The 26499-nt window shown below is 36.0% G+C and overlaps 1 protein-coding gene across 1 annotated transcript in view; it reads right to left on the bottom strand.

Moving 5' to 3' along the window:
* LOC123529404 (HMG box-containing protein 1-like) overlaps positions 1–26499 on the bottom strand; it is a 99564-nt gene that overhangs the window by 42078 nt on the left and 30987 nt on the right. Inside the window, exons 7-11 of the mRNA XM_045309732.2 lie at positions 24415–24526; positions 21326–21483; positions 18478–18616; positions 9035–9089; positions 3039–3208 (exon numbers count right to left, since the gene is read on the bottom strand). Of these exons, the coding sequence (XP_045165667.2) occupies positions 3039–3208; positions 9035–9089; positions 18478–18616; positions 21326–21483; positions 24415–24526 (634 nt within the window). The remainder of the gene's footprint in view (positions 1–3038; positions 3209–9034; positions 9090–18477; positions 18617–21325; positions 21484–24414; positions 24527–26499) is intronic.

Genomic DNA, 26499 nt, shown 5'->3' with positions numbered 1-26499 from the left:
ACATTAAACCCAACAAAACAAGAGCTCGTCGAACATGAAATGCCCCCCTTGATGCATTTAGTAATTGCACAAGGAACAGAAATTATATGCACACTGTAAATAAGTATATGTAAACCATGTGACCCACAGGGCGGAGCCATATTTGACCCTTGGGGAATAATTTGAACAATCTTAGTAGAGGATCACTAGATGATGTCATATACAAAATATCAAAGCCCTAGGCCCTGTGGTTTTGGACAAGAGGTTTTTCAAAGTTTTTTCCTATATAAGGCTATATAAACCATGTGACCCTAGGGGTGGGGCCATATTTGACCCCAGGGAAATAATCTGAACAATCTTGGTAGAGGACCACTAGATTTTGCTACATACCAAATATCAAAGCCCTAGGCCCTATGGTTTTGGACAAGAAGATCAGAAACCATTTAACTGTTCCTGGCCAATGTGACCTTGACCTTTGACCTAATGACCTCAAAATGAATAGGGGTCACCTGCTGGTCATGACCAACCTCCCTATCAACTTTCGTGATCCTAGGCCTAAGCGTTCTTGAGTTATCATCCGGAAACTGTTTTACTGTTCAGGGTCACTGTGACCTTGACCTTTAACATACTGACCTCAAAATCAATAGGGGTCATCTGCTGGTCATGGCCAACCTAACTATCAATTTTCCTGACACTAGGCCCAAGCGTTCTTGAGTTATTGCCTGGAAAGCATTTTACTGTTCCTGGTCACTGTGACCTTGACCTTTGACATACTGACCTCAAAATCAATAGGGGTCACCTGCTGGTCATGACCAACCTCCCTATCAACTTTCGTGATCCTAGGCCTAAGCGTTCTTGAGTTATCATCCAGAAACTGTTTTACTGTTCAGGGTCACTGTGACCTTGACCTTTAACATACTGACCTCAAAATCAATAGGGGTCATCTACTGGTGATGACCAACCTCCCTATCAACTTTCATGATCCTAGGCCCAAGCGTTCTTGAGTTATCATCCGGAAACCGTTTTACTATTCAGGGTCACTGTGACCTTGACCTTTGACCTACAGACCTCAAAATCAATAGGGGTCATCTACTGGTGATGACCAACCTCCCTATCAACTTTCATGATCCTAGGCCCAAGCGTTCTTGAGTTATCATCCGGAAACGGATAGGTCTACATTCCGACCGACCGACCGACCGACCAACATCTGCAAAACAATATACCCCTCCTTTTTCAAAGGGGGGCATAATAAATTATATATTATGCATAATGTCTTGTATGTTAGTTGTGTTACTTCCCTGCATCCCCTTTATAAGCCTCCAACACCTTTTTAATGCCCCTAACACCTTTTTATGCCTCCCTTTTTTATGCTTCTAACACCTTTTTATGCCTCCCTTTTTTATGCCTCTAACACCTTTTCATGCCTCCTTTTCTTATGTCCCCACCACATTTTTATGCCTCCATGTTTTTCTTACCCTTTTCCATTTTTATATCATACCTATAATTAAAATATACTTGTTGGTGGGTATGTGAAGCAACCAGTCTGCTATATCAATCCACTACTTGTAGTTGGGACTACTTTGCGATACTTAGCTCTGGCCATATTTTCTATGCTCAATATTTCCTAAGTGTCGACTCGTAATTATCTTTAATTTTTTCAAAGGAAAATACATTTTCAAAATGTTCATGAATAGATTGATGGATGGATGGATAGACAACAGATAAAATGAAACCACAACAGCTAAATCAACCTTGCACTCTGTGCAAGTGAGCTTAAAAGTTGAAAAGAAAGTCTATGTGTTGACACACTTCTACATATTCTTTGTGCATACAACATCTGACACAACACACACTGTACAATCACAACAACACATCAAACTTTCATACCATGTCTAATACAAGATGTAATGCTGAAATAAGTATGTTATATACTTAGAAAATACAAGATTAAATCACATATATTACATAAGTATTACTTTGACACCTAACAACATAAAGCGGCTACCCTATCTTTCACTTACTGTTCCAAAGGCCATTACTTAGTGTAAAAAAAGCACAGCTTATTCTTTCTTTATATTTACTGTTACTGTTACATATACTGGCCATTAGACATTCTTTTTTTTTTCAGAGAAAAATTCAAACCGGAACAAGTAAATATCTGATATGGTAAAACAGAACTACTTCGGTATATCTACTTGATACAGCATGCTTACACCCATGAGACTCTAAACTATTTTAAATCCAGCAGACTTAGTGCTTCAAGAATTTTTAAACATTTATTTACTGGAATAATTTACATGGATCTAAGCCATCCATTTTGGAAGAAATGTGAAAGAAATCACTTTTCCCTGGCAAAAATGAAGTTTTGGTATCAATTTCCTGAATGCAGCCAGTCACTATGATTGTAAAATTTGATCAAAACAATACATCTGTCTGATCTGTACATGATTGATTACCAGGGAAGGCAGGATAATCTTGACCTGTACATGAGGAGCCAGTAGACAGAAATATCTCGATTTGTACAGAGTTATGATGATGTTTATAACTGTGTGTAAATCTGGACAAAAATTTAAGATGATATTGTATTTGTATCTGTTACTTAGTCTGAGACAGTGTAGGCACAAATAAAACAGAACAACAGCTATTACCTATTGTAAGGCTGCTTACGATAACAAAATGCACTTAATTTGGGATTCTAGCCTCATCTAATAGTTTTCATAAGCAGGCGGACAGATGGACAGGACAGACAGACAGGACATATTATTGCTCCTATATCTTTATTCTGACTTTTCCCAGATTAAAATTGCATAACTACATAAGAGCAAAATGTATAAGATAATGGGCATGATGTAGATGAATAAACATCTACAAAATTTATGACTTGTACCAGTCAAATAATAATGTATATTTCTAGGCAGGTTTACGGTTTCTTATGAGTAAATACAATTACAACGAACATTATTAACATTTTTCTTGCAGTAGTGTTACTTTCACAGACAACTGTTAAGGTAACAGACATTATGCAGTCTTATAAAAAAAAAACTGCCTCAGTCCCTTACCTGTTATCCCGTTTTGGAAACTTGTGAGTGTAGTCTACCCTGAATTCCTTAGCAAACAACAGAAAGGCATTCATCGGTCTCTTGGCCTTCACCAAAGTTTGATCCTTCAAATTACTATTCCCAGCACAAGAACCTGCTGGTGGACTCATATCTGTATCCTTCTTGTTTTGCTGAAACAAAATCACATACTGAATGACAGCCACCTTAGGTATGACATTTTTCCAAAGTATTAGCATATCAGAGACCTTATTTGGTAGCTAAAAAATAAACAAGATTACTGCCATTCCACCTCCCAACGGGATGGGCTATTTGTCATGCCTGCTGCCATAGGAACCTCATTTTTAGCATTGAAACTTAACTGAAGGATCTGCACATTCTCCGAAGAACCCACCATATTTAAGTGAGGTAGCATGAAAAAATGTCTTGTACTTTTAAAGTTAATGCAGGATCTATATTCAGTCACTGACAGTGCATAACGAAAGGGATAAAACAAAATGATGTCTGACTGTACATACGGCTGTTTATATATATCCAAGGTCAACGTCAGTGCAAAACAAACGCTCAACAGTTATAATTCAATAATAGATAACGTCAGTGCAAAACAAACGCTCAACAGTTATAAGTCAACAATAGATAACGTCAGTGCAAAACAAACGCTCAACAGTTACTATTCAACAGTAGTTAACGTCAGTGCAAAACAAACGCTCAACAGTTATAATTCAATAATAGATAACATCAGTGCAAAACAAACGCTCAACAGTTACTATTCAACGTCAGTGCAAAACAAAAGCTCAACAGTTATAACTCAACAGTAGTTAACGTACATGCAAAACAAACGCTTAACAGTTGTTACTCAACAGTAGTTAACGTCAGTGCAAAACAAACGCTCAACGGTTATAACTCAACAGTAGATAACATCAGTGCAAAACAAACGCTCAACAGTTATAACTCAACAGTAGTTAACAAAACAAATGCTCAACAGTTATAATTCAACAGTAGTTAACGTCAGTGCAAAACAAACGTTCAACAGTTATAATTCAACAGTAGTTAACGTACATGCAAAATAAACGCTCAACAGTTATAACTCAACAGTAGTTAACGTCAGTGCAAAACAAACGTTCAACAGTTATAATTCAACAGTAGTTAACGTCAGTGCAAAACAAACGCTCAACAGTTATAATTCAACAGTAGTTAACAAAACAAATGCTCAACAGTTATAACTCAACAGTAGTTAACGTCAGTGCAAAACAAACGTTCAACAGTTATAACTCAACAGTAGTTAACGTCAGTGCAAAACAAATGCTCAACATATATAATCAACAGTAGCTAACAAAATAAATGCTCAACAGTTATAACTCAACAGTAGTTAACGTCAGTGCAAAACAAACGTTCAACAGTTATAATTCAACAGTAGTTAACGTCAGTGCAAAACAAACGTTCAACAGTTATAATTCAACAGTAGTTAACGTACATGCAAAATAAACGCTCAACATTTATAATTCAACAGTAGTTAACGTCAGTGCAAAACAAATGTTCAACAGTTATAACTCAACAGTAGTTAACGTCAGTGCAAAACAAACGCTCAACAGTTATAACTCAACAGTAGTTAACGTCAGTGCAAAACAAACGCTCAACAGTTACTATTCAACAATAGTTAACGTCAGTGCAAAACTGTAGCTCAACAGATATAACTCAACAGTAGTTAACGTCAGTGCAAAACAAATGTTTTTCAACAGTTATAATACAACAGTAGTTAACGTACATGCAAAACAAACGCTCAACAGTTATAACTCAACAGTAGTTAACGTCAGTGCAAAACAAACATTCAACAGTTATAATTCAACAGTAGTTAACGTCAGTGCAAAACAAACGTTCAACAGTTGTAACTCAACAGTAGTTAACGTCAGTGGAAAACAAACGCTCAACAGTTGTAACTCAACAGTAGTTAACGTCAGTGCAAAACAAACGCTCAACAGTTGTAACTCAACAGTAGTTAACGTCAGTGCAAAACAAACGCTCAACAGTTATTACTCAACAGTAGTTAACGTACATGCAAAACAAACGCTCAACAGTTATAACTCAACAGTAGTTAACGACAGTGCAAAACAAACGCTCAACAGTTACTATTCAACAATAGTTAACGTCATTACAAAACTAACGCTCAACAGTTACTATTCAACAATAGTTAACTTCAGTGCAAAACAAACGCTCAACAGTTATAACTCAACAGTAGTTAACGTCAGTGCAAAACAAACGTTCAACAATTACAATTCAACAGTAGTTAACGTCAGTGCAAAACAAACGCTCAACAGTTATAATTCAACAGTAGTTAACAAAACAAATGCTCAACAGTTATAACTCAACAGTAGTTAACGTCAGTGCAAAACAAACGTTCAACAGTTATAATTCAACAGTAGTTAACGTCAGTGCAAAACAAACGCTCAACAGTTATAATTCAACAGTAGTTAACAAAACAAACGCTCAACAGTTATTACTCAACAGTAGTTAACGTACATGCAAAACAAACGCTCAACAGTTATAACTCAACAGTAGTTAACGTCAGTGCAAAACAAACGCTCAACAGTTACTATTCAACAGTAGTTAACGTCAGTGCAAAACAAACGTTCAACAGTTACAATTCAACAGTAGTTAACGTCAGTGCAAAACAAACACTTAACAGTTATAACTCAACAGTAGTTAACAAAACAAATGCTCAACAGTTATAATTCAACAGTAGTTAACGTCAGTGCAAAACAAACGTTCAACAGTTATAACTCAACAGTAGTCAACGTCAGTGCAAAACAAAAGCTCAACAGTTATAACTCAACAGTAGTTAACGTCAGTGCAAAACAAACGTTCAACATTTACAATTCAACAGTAGTTAACGTCAGAGCAAAACAAACGTTCAACATTTACAATTCAACAGTAGTTAACGTCAGAGCAAAACAAACGTTCAACAGTTATAACTCAACAGTAGTTAACGTCAGTGCAAAACAAACGTTAACAGATATAATTCAACAGTAGTTAACGTCAGTGCAAAACAAACGTTCAACAGTTATACTCAACAGTAGTTAACGTCAGTGCAAAACAAACGTTCAATAGTTATAATTCAACAGTAGTTAACGTCAGTGCAAAACAAACGCTCAACAGTTATAACTCAACAGTAGTTAACCTCAGTGCAAAACAAACGCTCAACAGTTAAAATTCAACAGTAGTTAACTTCAGTGCAAAACAAACGTTCAACATTTACAATTCAACAGTAGTTAACGTCAGTGCAAAACAAACGCTCAACAGATATAACTCAACAGTAGTTAACGTCAGTGCAAAACAAACGCTCAACAGTTAAAATTCAACAGTAGTTAACGTCAGAGCAAAACAAACGTTCAACATTTATAATTCAACAGTAGTTAACGTCAGAGCAAAACAAATGTTCAACATTTATAATTCCACAGTAGTTAACGTCAGTGCAAAACAAATGCTCAACATTTACAATTCAACAGTAGATAACATTAGCAAAACGTCAGTGCAAAACAAACATTCAACAGTTATAACTCAACAGTAGTTAATGTATGTGCAAAACAAACGCTCAACAGTTATAACTCAACAGTAGTTAACGTCAGGGCAAAACAAACGTTCAACATTTATAATTCAACAGTAGTTAACGTCAGAGCAAAACAAATGTTCAACATTTATAATTCAACAGTAGTTAACGTCAGTGCAAAACAAATGCTCAACATTTACAATTCAACAGTAGATAACATTAGCAAAACGTCAGTGCAAAACAAACATTCAACAGTTATAACTCAACAGTAGTTAATGTATGTGCAAAACAAACGCTCAACAGTTATAACTCAACAGTAGTTAACGTCAGTGCAAAACAAACGTTCAACATTTACAATTCAACAGTAGTTAACGTCAGAGCAAAACAAACGTTCAACAGTTATAATTCAACAGTAGTTAACGTATGTGCAAAACAAACACTCAACAGTTATAACTCAACAGTAGTTAACGTCAGTGCAAAACTAATTTTCAACTGATATAATTCAACAGTAGATAACGTCAGTGCAAAACAAACGTTCAACAGTTATAATTCATCTACTGTTCACAGGCAACCATCTCATGAAGTCTGACAGTCATAGAACCAAGTGTTCTAGTTATAAATAAGTAGATTTCAGACTACTGGTTAACAGACAACAATCCAATACTCAAAATATTCATTTAGAAGTGTCATTCTTTGACATCCCTCCTTTAAATTCAAGGTAAGTCCAAGGTAAGTACTTCCTTAAAAACTGCCTCAGTCCCTTACTTGTTATCTCGTTTTGGAAACTTGTGAATGTAGTCTACCCTGAATTCCTTAGCAAACAACAGAAAGGCATTCATTGGTCTCTTGGCCTACACCAAAGTTTGATCCTTCAAATTACTTTTCCCAGCACAGGAACCTGCTGGTGGACTCGTATCTGTATCCTACTGTTCAAAGCAAATACTGCTGAGATATCTTCAGGTTAAGCCTTAACTTCCTACTGCTCAGAGCAAATGATGCTGAGATATCTTCAACTTAAGCCTTACCTTCCTACTGCTCAGAGCAAATACTGCTGAGATATCTTCAGCTTAAATCTTACCTTCCTACTGCTCAGAGCATATACTGCTGAGATATCTTCAGGTTAAGCCTTAACTTCCTACTGTTCAGAGCAAATACTGCTGAGATATGTTCAGCTTAAGTCTTACCTTCCTACTGCTCACAGCAAATACTGCTGAGATATCTTCACCTTAAGTCTTACCTTCCTACTGCTCAGAGCAAATACTGCTGAGATATCTTCAGCTTAAGTCTTACCTTTCTACTGCTCAGAGCAAATACTGCTGAGATATCTTCAGCTTAAGTCTTACCTTTCTACTGCTCAGAGCAAATACTGCTGAGATATCTTCAACTTAAGTCTTACCTTCCTACTGTTCAGAGCAAATACTGCTGAGATATCTTCAGGTTAAGCCTTACCTTCCTACTGTTCAGAGCAAATACTGCTGAGATATCTTCAGCTTAAGCCTTACCTTCCTACTGTTCAGAGCAAATACTGCTGAGATATCTTCAGCTTAAGCCTTACCTTCCTACTGCTCAGAGCAAATACTGCTGAGATATCTTCAGGTTAAGCCTTACCTTCCTACTGCTCAGAGCAAATGATGCTGAGATATCTTCAGCTTAAGTCTTACCTTCCTACTGCTCAGAGCAAATACTGCTGAGATATCTTCAACTTAAGTCTTACCTTCCTACTGCTCAGAGCAAATACTGCTGAGATATCTTCAGCTTAAATCTTACCTTTCTACTGCTCAGAGCAAATACTGCTGAGATATCTTCAGCTTAAGCCTTACCTTCCTACTGCTCAGAGCAAATACTGCTGAGATATCTTCAGCTTAAGCCTTACCTTCGTACTGCTCAGAGCAAATACTGCTGAGATATCTTCAACTTAAGTCTTACCTTTCTACTGCTCACAGCAAATACTGCTGAGATATCTTCAGCTTAAGCCTTACCTTTCTACTGTTCAGAGCAAATACTGCTGAGATATCTTCAGGTTAAGTCTTACCTTCCTACTGCTCAGAGCAAATACTGCTGAGATATCTTCAGGTTAAGCCTTACCTTCCTACTGTTCAGAGCAAATACTGCTGAGATATCTTCAACTTAAGTCTTACCTTCCTACTGCTCAGAGCAAATACTGCTGAGATATCTTAGGTTAAGCCTTACCTTCCTACTGTTCAGAGCAAATACTGCTGAGATATCTTCAGCTTAAGTCTTACCTTTCTACTGCTCAGAGCATATACTGCTGAGATATCTTCAGGTTAAGCCTTACCTTCCTACTGTTCAGAGCAAATACTGCTGAGATATCTTCAGCTTAAGTCTTACCTTCCTACTGTTCAGAGCAAATACTGCTGAGATATCTTCAGCTTAAGTCTTACCTTCCTACTGCTCAGAGCAAATATAGCCGAAATATCTTCAGGTTTAGTCTTACCTTCATACTGCTCAGAGCAAATACAGCTGAGGTATCTTCAGGTGTAAAGTCAAATCTGAAATTGAGATATTGTGATTTCTTCAAACAGAAATTACTTCACAGAATTAAAATCAAGCCAAAATCTACACTGAAATCCAAATTTATCATGTAGATACTAAGAATAATTTTTATTTTCATGTTCTGGATGAATTTTGTATCATACATATTTCATCTTTTTAATTCACACTGTAAACTAGAGATTGTTCTTCAAGAAAAACGTATGCCTCACACCACTTACAACGCAAAAATTAATGTAAAATGCAACAAATTTAGGGCCATATCTCCATGGAAAATCACTGAACCATAACATTCCAAGGATATACACAACTAGACTTAGCAACAGTTGCTCCTATGAAATTTGATGGAATTCCAACAAGTGGTATCGTAAAAGTAACACAGATTTCAAAGAATCTGACAAATCAAGGGTCATAACTCCACAGAAAATCATTTAATCAGAATATGATGATGACAATCTTGGTAGCGGGTCACTCAAGGACCAGTTGCGTGAAATTATTTCAAAATCAGGCCAACAATTTCATACCAGATTTTTTTTAAGTTTTAATTATATAAGGACCATTTGTGTGAAATTATTTTAAAATCAATTCAGCAGTTTCATGCAAGAAGATTTTTAAAGATTCCAGGCGGCTGGACACCGGACAGTGAGTGATCATAATAGCTTACTGCGAGCACTTTGTACTCAGGTGAGCTGATCAATGAACTAGAACATGCCGATAATATACTCAATGAGGCTTGGAATGATCACTCTTGTTAAGGTTTGGTGGAAATCCACCCAATAATGTAGGAGAAGTAGCCAAAACATCATAAAATCTGATGAATCAATGGCAATTACTCCGTTGAAAATCATTAAACTGGAAAAAGCTGACGACATGCAGAATTAGACTTGGCAATGTTCACTCTTAGGAAGTTTGGTGTAAATCCGACTGCTAATGTCTGAGGAGTTATATGGACAATCTTTGTGCCATACAGACAGACAGATGGATGGACAGGCAGAGAGACTGACAGCACTAAACTAATATGTCTCCCCAACTAAATGTGGGAGACATAATGAATGTAAGTATTAATCTTGTGACTGAACAACAAAACCTTTAAATGGTATATAATACAAGGAGTGTTCAATAAATACACGGAAATATTTCTTTTCTTCATGTATCATCAAAAATAAATGAAACTGCTACATAATGTAGATTAGGAAATACTGAGTTGATACGACAAAATTTTTTTTCTTTGGATAAATAATAAATACTAGTCCCCATGGCAATGTCATGTGATGTCATCTGGCCCAATTTTGTCTCCTTTTCTATACTACATGCGCTAAAACATTACTTGCCACTGGCAAATTTGGTAAATATATATATGAAGAGTAAGCACTACGCCAATAACATCAAACTATAAACGTGACATCATTCAAATGTTTGGCAGGCATATTGTGTTGGTCATCACTTGAAAGTCAGTGTTGAACGGAGTCATGAGATAACACTTTGTGTTTTGTATCAAAAATCAAGAAAAGAGACAAATGCTATACTGCTAAAGGTTTAATGGACAATGCCCTGTAGAAAACAAAATTTTATTAGTGGAACGGGATGTTTAGAAGTGGTCAGGAAAACATCGCTGACGACTTATGGTACAGACATGAAAAATTACGTTCAGTTACGTTTTATCAATTAAAGAGCTCCTTCATACGGCATCACAGTTCAATGTCCCATTTCATCAATACGACAGGTAGGGCTGTCATCGATAGAAATGATATCGATGTATCAACGATATTTTTTGGTCGATCGATTATCGATTCCCATTTTCAAAAATCGATATTTTACAGAGAGAAAAAACAACTGTCTAGATAAACACTCAGACCCTCTAAAACAACTTTTTCTGCCTGCAAAAATGTGCCGAAAGTAACGGAAGTTGTCAAAAAGGTCATGTCTAAACTTGTACCGTAGCAGTCTTTTCCCACTAGCCGGCACTACCTATATGGGTAGAAGTAAAAAGGGCTCAACTTCAGAATCTATTTGCAAAAAGTTACGTTGTCCTGTCTTGAAAGGTCGCTTCGTTGTGTGTGCATGTAAAAACATAGAGTATATATACTGTTTCTACGTCAATCTCGGCTTTTTACTTGTTCGCGTATACTCCGTATCGACAAATTTTATCACGTGACCCGAAACAGGTAAACAGAGAGTTTCCCAGCCAGTGTGTTTATATACATACCGCATGTACACATTGCAAAGATTATCTAGTATTATCTTGAAATCATGGTGTTTTACTGCTGTGTTCCCAGTTGTAAATCTTCAGGATTTGATGAAAATGTGTCAATGCATAAATTTCCAAACGATGAAGGCAAATTAAGGTAAGAAAGCTATTTCATATTTTTTTATTTAAAAAATGTCAGTTTCAAAATATTATAAATTAGAAATGATGTAGTTTAAGTCTTGTGACTTGGACCAAAATTAATTTTAAATACAAGAGATTTGAATAAACACTGATTTTTCATTACTTCAGAATATCAAAAATAATAAATGCAAATGTAGATAGGTAATATGGTTGATCGCAAAATTTATTTCTTGGATAAATAATAATCTATCCAGTTCATGTTTGTGTTTTGAATTTTTGTCTCTTTTCTATACACACCCTCATATTTACCCAAAATATTATATCGATAGATTAACACTCCCATTGAACATCAAACAAAAGTGATGATCACAAATTTAGCAGGCAATTGGAGTGGTCTCACATTGAAGTTTTAACGGTATAATAACCTTCTTATTTAATCAATATTCATAAAAACAAAGTTTGTATGTTTGCAGCTTGAAAAGCAAAATTATAGACGGATTAACTTCAGATAATCCTAACTATACAGACATAAACAATTTATGTTCAGTACGATTTTATCATTAAAAGTCTTCTCGCAAATACAGTTAAATCATTTTCAATACGACAGTAGGACTTCACATAAAATGATAAGAGTATCACTATTTTTTCGATATTTATTCCCATTTCACGCAAATCATATACAAAAAAACCACTGCAATTAAAAACTCATACAACCTGTTTTACTTGCAAAATGTGGAGAATTAAGGATCGGCAAAATATGTTAACTGTACCTAGCGTCTTCCAGCGATCAACCTTATGGTTTGTTAAAAAGGTCAACTTAGAATCTATTTGCGTTCTGTCTTTTGAATCGCTTCGTTTGTTATTAAAACTAGAATATTAACTGCTATATTCGCTTTTATTTTCCTATACTCATTACGAATAATTTTATCTGACCCGAAGGAAACTAGTTTTGTCTTCGCCAGTGTGTTTACCCAACCGTTGTAACTTGCAATTATCTTATAATCTGAACATTTTATGCTTATGCAGTTTACATCTTCAGGATGATGAAATTACAATGCATAAATATGCAATACATGAAGATTGGTAAGAAAGGAATTGACAAACTTTATATTTATAAAATGCAGTGTAAACTTTATAGAATGTTAGCTTGTAAGTCATTCTCCGTTTGATCGATTATTTGTACATTTAGAATTTGATAAGCATGATTTTCAAAATAGTATACCAGCAATTAAGGCCAATAAAATGATAGGGTCGTGTGCTTGATTTTTTGCTAGACTGATTTGAAAAATAGGGACCTCACGCAATATTTCATAATGGGAGTCTATGGGAGAATCATAACTTTCTTAACATTTTCGCGAATAGAAATTTTTCTACAATGTAGATTTTGATGAAACTTCTCACAGTTGTAAATAAAGACATGGCCTATAATTAGATGAAATAAAATATATAGGTCCGTGTGCTTATTTTTGAAATATTTGACCATGATTAAAGTAAACCGGACAGTTCATGCTAATTTTAGGACGTTATTTTGAATTATTAAAATATGATATGTTTTAATATCATATTTTGACTTTACAATATAGCAACAGTACCATTGCAATAAATTTACTCACAGGTTGCAATTAATTCATAAAATTATTTTCTGTTCCGTACGCCGAATCCAGTCTTTATTCTACGTTTTCCGGAAAAATGGCGTCACGCCATCACTTCCGGTTTATCAAACGTGCAGAACTACCTTAAAGAACATACAGAATTCATCAAAAAAAAATCCCAGCTGCTGTTACAAGGAAAAGTGAAGTATTGTTAAGAGTGCCTTCTGATAAATAGTGTTTTCTTTTTAATTTTAGGTGTGGAAAGACAGGATACGTAGGTCAGGGTCATCGGCTACAAAGGATGACTTTAGAGTAACAGCCAGCACCAGAGTCTGTTCAAAACATTTCCAATCTGTAGACTATGTTTGCCCAGATGCAGCAAAGGAACGTTTAAAGTGTGATGCAGTTCCATCTGTTTTCACATGGATTCACACACCAAAGCGGAAGTCACCGAGAAAGAGAAAGTTTGAGGACAGCGATGAGACAGACACTGCATCAGAAGGCGAGGAGAGAGTGCATCAGAAAGTACAGGCTAATATAGTCATGCCGTGTACTCATAGATTCTCATTGAATAACATCGTACATTCCAATCCTAAGCTGAATTTGTTACGTTTTTATACAGGCTTTGCAACTATTGCAGTTTTCAATACCGTTTTAGAACTGATTGTGCCAAAGAAGGACCGAAGTTCAATAACATACTGGGATCGACGCAAAAGTAGTTCATACACATCTGGAGCTGAATATTTTGAAAGTGACTATGAAATGTCAGAAAGTGAAAGCAGTGATGAAGAAGATTTTGATGCATCTCAAGCATCCAGGACTTACAAACTTTCTTTGGAGGATGAATTCTTACTGACTGTAATGAAACTTAGACTGGGATTATTTAACAAGGACTTGGCAAACCGTTTTCAAATTTCGTTATCAATGGTGTCAAGAATTTTCAATACATGGATAAATTTAATCTACATAAGACTAGGTTCTATGAAAGTTTTTCCTCATCGTGATATAATATCAAAACATATGACACATGATTTTAAAAAGCAGTATCCAAATGTAATGCTAATTATTGATTGCACTGAGTTAAAAATACAAATGCCTTCTTCGTTAGTACGAAAGTCACAAACGTATTCTGACTACAAGTCGGCAAACACATATAAAGGCCTCGTTGGAGTAGACAGTCGTGGAGGAATAATGTTTGTGTCACATTTATACACTGGTGGAATTTCAGACAAAGTAATTTGTCAACGCAGTGGTCTCTTTGATTTGTTAAAACAAAAAATAGGAACTGGCGAATTAAAACGTGGAGACGGAATCATGGCAGATAAAGGATTTACAATTGCAAACGAATTGAACGAGATAGGTCTCTGTCTAAACATTCCTCCGTTCCTTGGAAAAAGAAAACGATTGTCTGCTGCAAATGTACAGGATACACATGTAATAGCTCATCATCGGATACATGTTGAAAGGGCCATAGGAAAAGTTAGAAACTTCCATATATTTGACAGAAGATTACCTATTAAATCTGCTGGTGTTGTAAATCAAATATGGACTGATTGTTGCCTTTTATCAAATTTCCAGGACCCTCTTATTGCAAAAACTTCAACTGACGATGACTAAAGTACTCACTTAAATGTCCGTCTGCTTGTTTTTAAGATAAGGCACTGCTGAGTTGTGTAAAATTGAGCAAGCTTTGGGAAAATTCTTGCCCACACGTTTTTGTCATAAAATATACGTTCTACAAATAGTCCTTTGTTCGTGAAAACAACAAAGTCGCACCAATTTACACCGGCTATTGCCATCTGTCCAGTCACTTGGTAGAAGTAACTATGTGACCTTTTTAAATGCAGCTCCTCGTCCCTTATTTCAAGACAGAAGTCTGTATTTCTTGCTGCTTCCGCGGGTGTAGTATTTCTATATTTATATGGGCACTTAATTTCCAACAGCCCGAAGTGATCATAAGATGACCTGTCTAAAACTTTGCCGTCTGGGGAAGCTCCAAGATAAGGACAGCTTGGATTTATTAGGAGTCCTGTGCGAAATACTGACACATTATGTTTGCAATTGTTTTTCATTTTTTTAGTGTACAATTTTCGTGCAGTATCTTCTTTATCTCTGCCATGTGAAATTGATTTTACACTTGATAAATCTTTGCATGTAAATAAATTTTTGACAAAAGCTTCACTTGGTTCACTTTTTCTATTTATAACGTCGCCAAACTTTGATGCTGTAAGTCTATTTTTACGCATCTCATGCCATAGTTTATTCCGAGACTGATCGACGGTGATTTGTTCAATCTCCTCAGACCTGGCTTTAGTTACGTCCAGTGATTGCAAGAATGTTTTGCTTGTTTCATCAAGTTGAGTTAAGTCTATGTTAAGACTTGAATTTGGTACAGGTATATCAGGGAAGCGAAGGTTGTCTTGCAAAACAATATCAACTTTGCTGGGAATGTACGCTGAAAATTCAGACTTAGAGCTGTGATAGTCTTGGAGTTGATAGCTGAGTGGGGAACCAGTAGGAACTTCTCCAAATAATGTGTCAGTTGAGTGTGTTGTTGAGTGGTCTTTAGTTAAATACACTATAGGAATGTTACTGTTGCGTGCTCCAACTATTTCTTGTATAGTAGCTACCTCCTCTTTTGATGGTGCCAAAGTTCCTTTACTTTTTTTTGCACGCCCGTCATACAAATAACATTTCACAGGTTCCCTTTTACGTAGCTGTCTGTCAGTTGCTGCTTTGGCAAAGGTGAGCTTCATTACTGGTTCTGGTTCAATTTTGTCCCCACGTGGCTTATGCCATATTTGGCTCACTTCTGTACATGACATATCTGCTGGGATCTCTGTCATTCTCTTGCTACTCCAGTGATTTACATTGTATAACAATGCAATTATATGGTTGCAAACTCCTCCGGTTCTGAAAGCATAAATGAAATCATATAATTAGAATTTATTTGATAATATTCATTATTCTTTTAGTGACATTTGTTTGAAAACTTCAGTATAGTTTTAATGGAATACAAGACAAAATAATTCACACACAAAAATCAAATTAAGTTTCAATCATTTAAAAAAGTACATAATTTTCACTCACCCAGCAATACAGCTGCATTGTCCATCAAGAACGTTTGATTCTTTTAAACATATCTCTGCCGATAATATATGTGGCAATTCATTTTTCTTCTGACTTCGCCAACATTTTGTTTGACAAGAAATTTACTGTCTGTTTTACAAACAAAAGCATCATGTACATAACTTTCAATAAAAAAATTGTATCCTTTTTCAAATGCCCTGTTTTTTCCTCTTACTTTTATATAATCAGCAATTTGTAAAATAGTAAATTTTGGAATTTCATTTAATTTTTTACTCCAATTCAAAGAACTACTAGAGGCCATTTCTGTAATTTTCTGTAGAATATTGTAAAGACTGAGATTAATTAGGATTCTGTGTAGGTTGAGGGTCTAATTGTTTATTTATTAGCAAGTGATAAGAAATAGATTAACTGTGGTTATTAATCTGACATGGTTGTAAACTCATTGTAGAGGCATTCTCTCTGCAGTGTAGTGAGAATGTTTACCTGTTTCAGATCACGTGATAGGGCTGTCGATACGGAGTATAGCTGATCACTCAGTAAAAGGTACAGAATTTAGCTAGTGCCCGTAACAATAACAATCAAAGATGGCCGAAGAGGAAGCCGTCGGCTTAAATAGTGGAAAAACAGTCAAAAGATGGAAGGAAAAGCTTTGTTTTGGTTCGTAGAAACACAGGGTGTTGCTTAAACATGCCTTTGGGTACAACAAACAAACAGTCAAACACTACAAATTTGAGGCCCATTGAAAACTTGGGCAGAAGTTAAAAAAGAAAACAAAAAAAAAACAACAAAAAAAAACACAAAACTCGCGGTGCCAGTACCTAATCCGAATGTAAACTTGTGCAAGGTAAAAATTAAGACAGGGTATGAAACAGGCTAAAAATAAATAAAAACATTGTAAATAAATAAATTAATTAATTTAATAAATAAATAGATATCTGTGGAAGAGAAATGCAGAATTTTAGCTGTTTGAAACCCAACTCCAGTGCCTGGTATTATAGTTTACTAGGTTGTAAAGTAGGATAAACGCAAAAGAGGAGTGAAGGCACAATGAAGATCTATAAAAGATTTCATTAATTTTCATTTATTTTATTTATTTCATAGATACAAATACAACACAATCAAACAGTAATATAAAAAGTAGGCAAAAAAAAAGACATAACATTAACAAGAAGGTATATAGCATGCCCATAAACAAAGAGATTGTTAATCTAACTTAATAATCGATATATCGATGTATCGTCGATATTTGTCTTCCGATATATCGGTATCGTCGATATGCAAAAGACCCAATCAATGACAGCCCTAACGACAGGTATATCATATGAACAATATCTATTTATTGGTAGGAAGGTGTAGAAAATGCATTTAATTGCGATAAACATTGAACCAATGGTAATCAGGAGTTGTACTGATTGTTTGTGATATGACAGCATCTTAATGACGTTGGGCCGCTTATAAATATTATGCATGTTATGATATCTGTAATTTAGATATCCGCATTTATTATGTTTATATCCGTCATATTTTCAAATTTCAGCAACATAGGACCAGAGATAAAGAAATGAGAGCACCTTTCCGCATATTTATTGAACAACCCTCTTACAAAATGTATTAAATTTATGTTTGTTCAACAAATCTTACCAAATCCGATAAAAACAAAACTTTAATACTAAGAGTTGATAACTTACTACAGTAACTATTCATTTCACGATGATCATGAAAGATCAATGTTTACTTATCATTTAATAATCTTTTATCTGCAAAAACTTTGATTAATCACGTTAGCAAACATTTCTGTATGTGAAACATATCATTCTGGGAATTCCTAAATGTTTGTACTGCAAAATGTTCAATACTATTGTGGCTGCTTTAAGACATTTTGCTATGCTGTTGGCATGTGAGTCGTTTTTGTGGCACATTTCCTTGTGTCGACCTGGCGCACTATACGAAAATTATATTGTGTCATTTTGGCACGCCAACACGACAGCATGAAACTAACAATGCAACATAATGAAACAATTTATTTCGCATGCATGCTATTAACAAAGATTTCATTTTAGCTTGTTAGCACGCCCCATCACCAAATTGCATCTTTCCTTCCGTGGCAATTCTATATTTTGTTATGTAACATTGTAAGTTTCAATGCCACTTAACGAAATGTCCTAAATCAGCCAACATACAATACAGCAATACAGACAAGTTCAGCATGTGATGACAAGGAAGTGTCTGTATACCACATGGATCGGCTAATGAAGAAGAAAACAGACAATCAAATACATAAACACACCTTATATTTATAGTTCATTGCATTTAGCAGGTTCCAGTTAGCAATGCAAAGTAACTCTTAATTTGCTGAAAATACCATAAAGTACTTACTCTTCAAAACTTCTGAAAATTTCCTCCGAAAATGTTGCCTCAGGGTGAGAAGGTGGAAGGCAAATGTCACCGACAGACAGATCACAGCAAGGTATCCCATAATGCACCACAGTCTCAAATGGATTACAAGATGACCAACCTTAAATATATAATTTTCTTTAAAGCATGTCACTTCTCAGAGTTTTTGCCACAATGGTTTAATTTTTGGACAAAAGCTACCTGTAGGGGAAACTTCCATTTGTGAAATAAAATTAAATAAATATTTTTTACCTACTTCCCAAAAAAGGAAAGTTGTTACGAAATATAGTCACTTGTTTTCTGTTCAGGAAGTAAAGTCACCATTTTTTTTGTTTGCCTCATTCACAAGGCCTGGTGTGTAAGAATATATATAGGTTCAGTAAACTTCAGTAAATAAAATATGCCACAATAATTATGCCACAATACTTTATCTTAATTTCTGTATTTTCAATGTACTAATTAAAATTTTATTCAACTATCTCATTCTGAACTTCAATGCCTCTCAAATAGGTAATTTAATTTCCAAAGTGGGAAACTCAGACATATATTTACTTAGAATTGCTTTTCAAATTCTGGGACAGGCAGTCAACAGAAAAAAGTCTTAAGAATTATCAAACAGGAGGGTCATTGACCCTGAAGTGCTTGCCTGTGTAAAAGACTTTAAGTGTGTTTGTATAACGTAATGGTACAAGTACAGACTTAGGTTTATATAAATATTGAGGCTCAGAGAAGAGGATATTCCAAGTTTCTTCTATATTAGTCTGTATTATATACATGTCACATACATGGGCATCGCCATTTTTGAACCTCTGGCAATAATTTGAACAATTGCGGTAGACAGTCAAACCCTGATATCACATGCCAAATATCCAAACAAGAGGACCATGATGGTCCTGAATCGCTCACCTCTTCCCACATGACCCAGTTTTGAGTATGACGTCGTTTTTTCTATTATTTGACATAGTGACCTAGTTTTTGAGCTCATGTGACCCAGTTTTGAACTTGACCTAGATATTATCAAGATAAAAATTCTGACCAATTTTCATGAAGATCCATAGAAAAATATGGTCTCTAGAGAGGTCACAAGGATTTTCTATTATCTGACCTATTGACCTAGTTTTCGAAGGTACGTGACCCTGTTTTGAATTTTACCTAGATATCATCAAGGTGAACATTCTCACTAATTTTCATGAAGATCTCATGAAGAATATGGCCTCTAGAGAGGTCACAAGGTTTTTCTATTTTTATACCTCCTGGCCTAGTTTTTGACCACACGTGACCCAGTTTCGAAACTGACCAAGATGTCATTAAGTGAACATTCAGATCAATTTTCATGAAGATCCATTGAAAAATATGGCCTCTAGAGAGGTCAAAAGATTTTTCTAATTTTAAAACTACTGACCTAGTTTTTGACCGCAGTTGACCCAGTTTCAAACCTGAACTAGATATCAATAAGATGAACATCCAGACCAACTTTCATACAGATCCCATGAAAAGTATGGCCTCTAGAGAGGTCACAAGGTTTTTTTATTATTTGACCTACTGACCTAGTTTTTTAAGGCACATGACCCAGTTTCAAACTTGACCTAGATATCATCAAGGTGAACATTCTGACCAATTTTCATGAAGATCCATTCAAGGGTATGGCCTCTAGAGAGGTCACAAGGTTTTTCTATTTCAAGACCTACTGACCTAGTTTTTGATCGCAGTTGACCCAGTTTCGAACTTGACCTATATATCATCAAGATAAACATTCAGACCAACTTTCATACAGATCCCATGAAAAATATAACCTCTAGAGAGGTCACAACGTTTTTTCATTATTTGACCTACTGACCTACTTTTTGATGGCACGTGACCCACTTTCGAACTTGACCTAGATATCATCAAGATGAACATTCTGACCAATTTATATGGAGATCCATTCACAAGTATGGCCTCTAGAGAGGTCACAAGGTTTTTCTATTTTTAGACCTAGTGACCTAGTTTTTGACCGCACATGACCCTGTTTCAAACTTGACCTAGATATCATCAAGATGAACATTCAGACCAACATTCATACAGATTCCATGAAAAATATGGCCTTTAGGGAGGTCACAAGGTTTTTCTTTTATTTGACCTACTGACCTAGTTTTTGACGGCACGTGACCCACTTTCGAACTTGACCTTGAAATCATCAAGATGATCATTCAGACCAACTTTCATACAGATCCCATGAAAAATATGGCCTCTAGAGAGGTCACAAGGTTTTTCTATTATCTGACCTACTGACCTAGTTTTTGATGGCACGTGACCCACTTTCGAACCTGACCTTGATATCATCAAGATGAACATTCTGACCAATTTTCATGAAGATCTCATGAAATATATGGCCTCTAGAGAGGTCACAAAGTTTTTCTATTTTTAGACCTACTGACCTAGTTTTTGAAGGCACATGACCCAGTTTCGAACCTGACCTAGATATCATCAAGATGAACATTCTGACCAATTTTCATGAAGATCTTGTGAAATATATGGCCTCTAGAGAGGTCACAAGGTTTTTCTATTTTTAGACCTACTGACCTAGTTTTTGACGGCACGTGACCCGGTTTCGAACTTGACCTAGATATCATCAAGATAAACATTCTGACCAACTTTCATAAAGATCCCACAAAAAATGTGACCTCTAGAGTGGTCACAAGCAAAAGTTTACGGACGCACGGACAGACGACGGACGCCGCACGATCACAAAAGCTCACCTTGTCACTTTGTGACAGGTGAGCTAAAAACATTTGTGTAAACTTGTTTTAAAATTGGGTCTGCTGTTTCTGTACTTAGCAATAATTTTTACCTTTTTCTTTCACAAAGAAAGGGTGGTCTCTCTGACATACTGCCGAAATGTCACGTTGCCCTAATACTGCTGGGGTGAAGTGAATCGTAATCTCTGATTCATCAGTCTCATTGTTGTGTTCAATAATCTCAGCAATATGAAGTCCATTGGGTGCAAAACTGCAATACATAACTGATTAATGACAGAATAATCTCAGCAATATGAAGTCCATTGGGTGCAAAACTGCAATACATAATTGATTAATGACAGAATAATCTCAGCAATATGAAGTCTATTGGGTACAAAGCTGCAATACATAACTGATTAATGACAGAATAATTTCAGCAATATGAAGTCCATTGGGTGCAAAACTGCAATATATAACTGATTAATGACAGAATAATCTCAGCAATATGAAGTCCATTGGGTGCAAAATTGCAATACATAATTGATTAATGACAAAATACAGTAGTCTATTGGGTGCAAAACTGCAATACATAATTGATTAATGACAGAATAATCTCAGCAATATGAAGTCCATTGGGTGCAAAACTGCAATACATAATTGATTAATGACAGAATAATCTCAGCTATATGAATTCCATTGGGTGCAAAACTGCAATACATAATAGATTAATGACAGAATAATCTCAACAATATGAAGTCCATTGGGTGCAAAACTGCAATATATAATTGATTAATGACAGAATAATCTCAGCAATATGAAGTCCATTTGGTGCAAAACTGCAATACATAATTGATTAATGACAGAATAATCTCAGCAATATGAAGTCCACTGGGTGCAAAACGGCAATACATTATTGATTAATGACAGAATAATCTCAGCAATATGAAGTCCATTGGGTGCAAAACTGCAATACATAACTGATTATTGACAGAATAATTTCAGCAATATGAAGTCCATTGGGTGCAAAACTGCAAAATATCATTGATTAATGACAGAATAATCTCAGCAATATGAAGTCCATTGCGTGCAAAACTGCAATACATGATTGATTAATGACAGAATAGTCCACTGGGTGCAAAATGCAATACATGATTGATTAATGACAGAATAGTCCATTGGGTGCAAAACTGCAATACATGATTGATTAATGACAGAATAATCTCAGCAATATGAAGTTTGTTGCCAAAACAATAGGGTACAGTGAAAAATTTTAGGGTACAAACTAATTCTACATGTTTTTTTTACTTTCAACTAAAATACCTTTTACCCCAAAATCTTTTAGAAGGAATATCTCAACAATTCAGCCCCTGTTGTTTTTTTTATGACCATCAGTGATTAAATGCCTGGTCAAAGAAGACTTCTACAGCTCTAGAATGAATGCACATTGTACACTTCATGGCCACACTTTCCCAATGTAGCCACTGAAGGAACGCAGGATCAGTTAGCCAGTCATCTTGAAGTTTTTAGGATGATTTTGCCTTTTTTCTTTTCTGGGCTAGCAGATGCCATTTTTAGTACACCAAGTGAGGTTACAAATATAATATTTGAGCGACCATTTTTGATTGCCAACTTGTAAGGCTGCAGACCACCAAAACAGCAGAAAATAAAATAACCAGTAATTATTAGGGTCACACACAGACCCGCAGTAAAAACCATTCTCAGTGCGAGATTTCTCCCCTTTAAAAATACTCTCTAATCTCCTTGGTGTCAACAAAACTTAACTTTCTTTCCCAAATTTGAAAGGTTACTTTTGCATATGTTCTATGCCATGGCTTTGTCTAAAACATGTAGCATTTTATTTCAGTGCATATTTTAATATGCTTGCACCATAATCATGATCACTGCAAAATACTATCAATCTGTTCAGTCAAACAATCATAAAGGTTATATTTACAGTCATTCATGTGCGTAGCGAAACAAGCAGAGCTCATGTTGTCAGTTCCCGTTATCACTCTTTGCGATTATTTATCTAAATGGGAGCAAGATGTAGAGAGTGAGGTGTAGGGAGTGAGGTGTAGGGAGCGAGGTGTTGGAGCAAGGTGTAGAGAGTGAGGTGTAAGCAGTGAGGTGTAGGGAGAGAGGTGTAGGCAGTGAGGTGTAGGGAGTGAGGTGTAGGCAGTGAGGTGTAGGGAGCGAGGTGTAGGCAGTGAGGTTTAGGGAGTGAGGTGTACGGAGCTGTAGGGAGTGAGGTTTAGGGAGCAAGGTGTAGGAGTGAGGTGTAGGCAGTGAGGTGTAGGAGCGAGGTGTAGGCAGTGAGGTGTAGTGAGCGAGGTGTAGGTAGCTGTAGGGAGTGAGGTTTAGGAAGCGAGATGTAGGGAGCTGTAGGGAGTGAGGTTTAGGGAGCAAGTTGTAGGGAGGGTGTAGGGAGAGAGATGTTGGGAGCTGTAGGGAGTGAGGTTTAGAGAGCAAGGTGTAGTGAGTGAGGTGTAGTGAGTGAGGTGTAGGGAGGAGGTGTAGGGAGCCAGGTGTTGTGAGTGAGGTGTAGGGACTGTGACGTGTAGGGAGCCAGGTGTAGGGACTGTGAGGTGAAATTTCTCCTAAAGGTAGTTCTGCATGTTCAGATTAATTACTCTACAAACTAGAATTTGATTAAATCCTGAATTGTCAAAAATTTCAGAATATTCTTTGAAAATACTCTAAATAAAACAGGTAGGGTAGTAAGCTTGACATTTTGTTAGACCGATCTGAAAAATTTTGACCTCATAAAAGTTTTAATAATGGGTTGCTAAGAGAATATCACAATTTTCAAATAGAAATTGTTCTACAATGTATATTTTAATGAACATTTTACAGCTGTAAATAAACATATACTGCAAAATATGGTGAAATAAAATTCATAGATCCATGTTCTTGTTTTCTGAAATATCTGCCCATGATTAATGAGACCCGCAAAATACATGATGATTTAAAGACATTATTTGGAATTATTTAACAGGTCAAACATTGTAATATCATATTTTACCTTTAGAAAGATAGTAATGCTCCAATTTTGAAATATTTACTCATAAGACTAAAGATTTTCATTGATTTTCATTGTGTATTAACCTTAAGGTTAATTGTTGTGTGAGATACCATCGAAAATGATGTCAACATTTCGAACAAATTCTGATAAGCATTCTTCTTTAATACTGTGTTTTCTTACTTTGATGTAGTCATTTTCAATGAGGCCTGTTGTGTCAGCTCCTCTTTTTGAGCAATTAATTCTGCAAGCTGCCATTTGGAATCCTCCGAAGACAAAAATTTGATTTTTGTTCCTGTAAATAAAGTTGATGTTGTATGAATAAATAAACAAGAGCTCGTCGAACACGAAATGCCCCCCTTGATGCATTCAGTAATTGCACAAGGAACAGAAATTATATGCTCATTGTAAACAAAACTTCTACCATTCAGGTTTAATATGACCTTGACCTTTAACCTATTAACCTAACAAGAGATTACAGATTGATCTTGGCGCCATCCACTGAGCCATTTTTGAATGTTCCAAATTTCAAGACTAGCTCAAGGTCAAAATCAAGATCAAATTTCATTTAGGTACAAAACAATGTGTATGTGGTCCAAATTTGAAAGCGGTGGCTTGAGAAATGTGAAAGCAGGTCACTAGATCAATTTTAAGGTAAAGTTCATTTCGGTAGACAGAACTATGCATGTGCTTCAAATTTGGAGGCTGTAGCTTGAGAAATGTGAAAGTAGGTAATAGATAAAAATCAATGTAAAATTTCAATTCAGAACACAAAAATATGCATGCAGTCCAAATTTGAAGCATGTACCTGCAAAAATGTGAAAATAGGTCACTAGGTCAATCTCATGATCAAAGTTTATTTCGGTACACAAAACTATGCATGTGGTTCAAATTTGAAGGCTGTAGCTTGAGGAATGTGAAAGTAGGTCACTTGGTCAAAATCAAGGTCAAATTTTATTTCAGAACACAAAACTATGCAAGTGGTCCAAATTTGAAGCCTGTACCTTCAGAAATGTGAAAGAAGGTCACTAGGTCAATCTCAAGATCAAAGTTCATTTCAGTACACAAAACTATGCTTGTGGTCCAAATTTGAAGGCTGTAGCTTGAGAAATGTGAAAGTAGGTCACTAGGTCAAAATCAAGGTCAAATTTTGTTTTGGAAAAAAAAAACTATGCATGTGGTCCAAATTTGAAGCCTGTACCTTCAAAAATGTGACAGTAGGTCACTAGGTCAATAACAAGGTCAAAGTTTTTTTCAGTACACAAACCTATGCATGTGGTCCAAATTTGAAGGCTGTAGGTACAGAAATGTGAAAGTAGGTCACTAGGTCAAGATTAAGGTCAACTCATGTCAAGGTTCATCTTGCCACTCAAAACTATACATGTGGTCCAAATTTGAATGAAGTAAGTTACGGACATGAAGATTCTAAGTTTTTCCCTATATAAGTCTATATGAACCATTTGACCTCTGAGGCAGGGCCATATCTGACCCAAGAGGGATAACTTGAACAAACTTAGTAGAGAACCACTAAATGATGCTACATTACAACATACCAAAGCCACAGACTTTGTGGTTTGGACAAGAAGATTTTCAAATTTTTTTCCTATATAAGTCTATATAAACCATGTGACCCTAGGGGTGGGGCCATATTTGACCCCAGGGAAATAATCTGAACAATCTTGGTAGAGGACCACTAGATTTTGCTACATACCAAATATCAAAGCCCTAGGCCCTATGGTTTTGGACAAGAAGATCAGAAACCATTTAACTGTTCCTAGCCAATGTGACCTTGACCTCTGAACTAATGACCTCAAAATCAATAGGGGTCATCTGCTGGTCATGGCCAAACTAACAATCAATTTTCTTGACACTAGGCCCAAGCGTTCTTGAGTTATTGCCTGGAAACCATTTTACTGTTCCTGGTCACTGTGACCTTGACCTTTGATATACTGACCTCAAAATCAATAGGGGTCACCTGCTGGTCATGACCAACCTCCCTATCAACTTTCGTGACCCTAGGCCTAAGCGTTCTTGAGTTATCATCCGGAAACCGTTTTACTGTTCAGGGTCACTGTGACCTTGACCTTTAACATACTGACCTCAAAATCAATAGGGGTCATCCGCTGGTCATTACCAACCTCCCTATCAACTTTCATGATCCTAGGCCCAAGTGTTCTTGAGTTATCATCCAGAAACCATTTTACTATTAAGGGTCACTGTGACCTTGACCTTTGACATACAGACCTCAAAATCAATAGGGGTCATCTG

The sequence above is a fragment of the Mercenaria mercenaria genome, chromosome 13 (genome assembly GCF_021730395.1).
Source record: "Mercenaria mercenaria strain notata chromosome 13, MADL_Memer_1, whole genome shotgun sequence".
Lineage (NCBI taxonomy): Eukaryota > Metazoa > Mollusca > Bivalvia > Venerida > Veneridae > Mercenaria > Mercenaria mercenaria.
The sequence above is the reverse complement of the archived record's forward strand: the minus strand, read 5'-3'. Positions and strand labels throughout refer to the sequence as shown.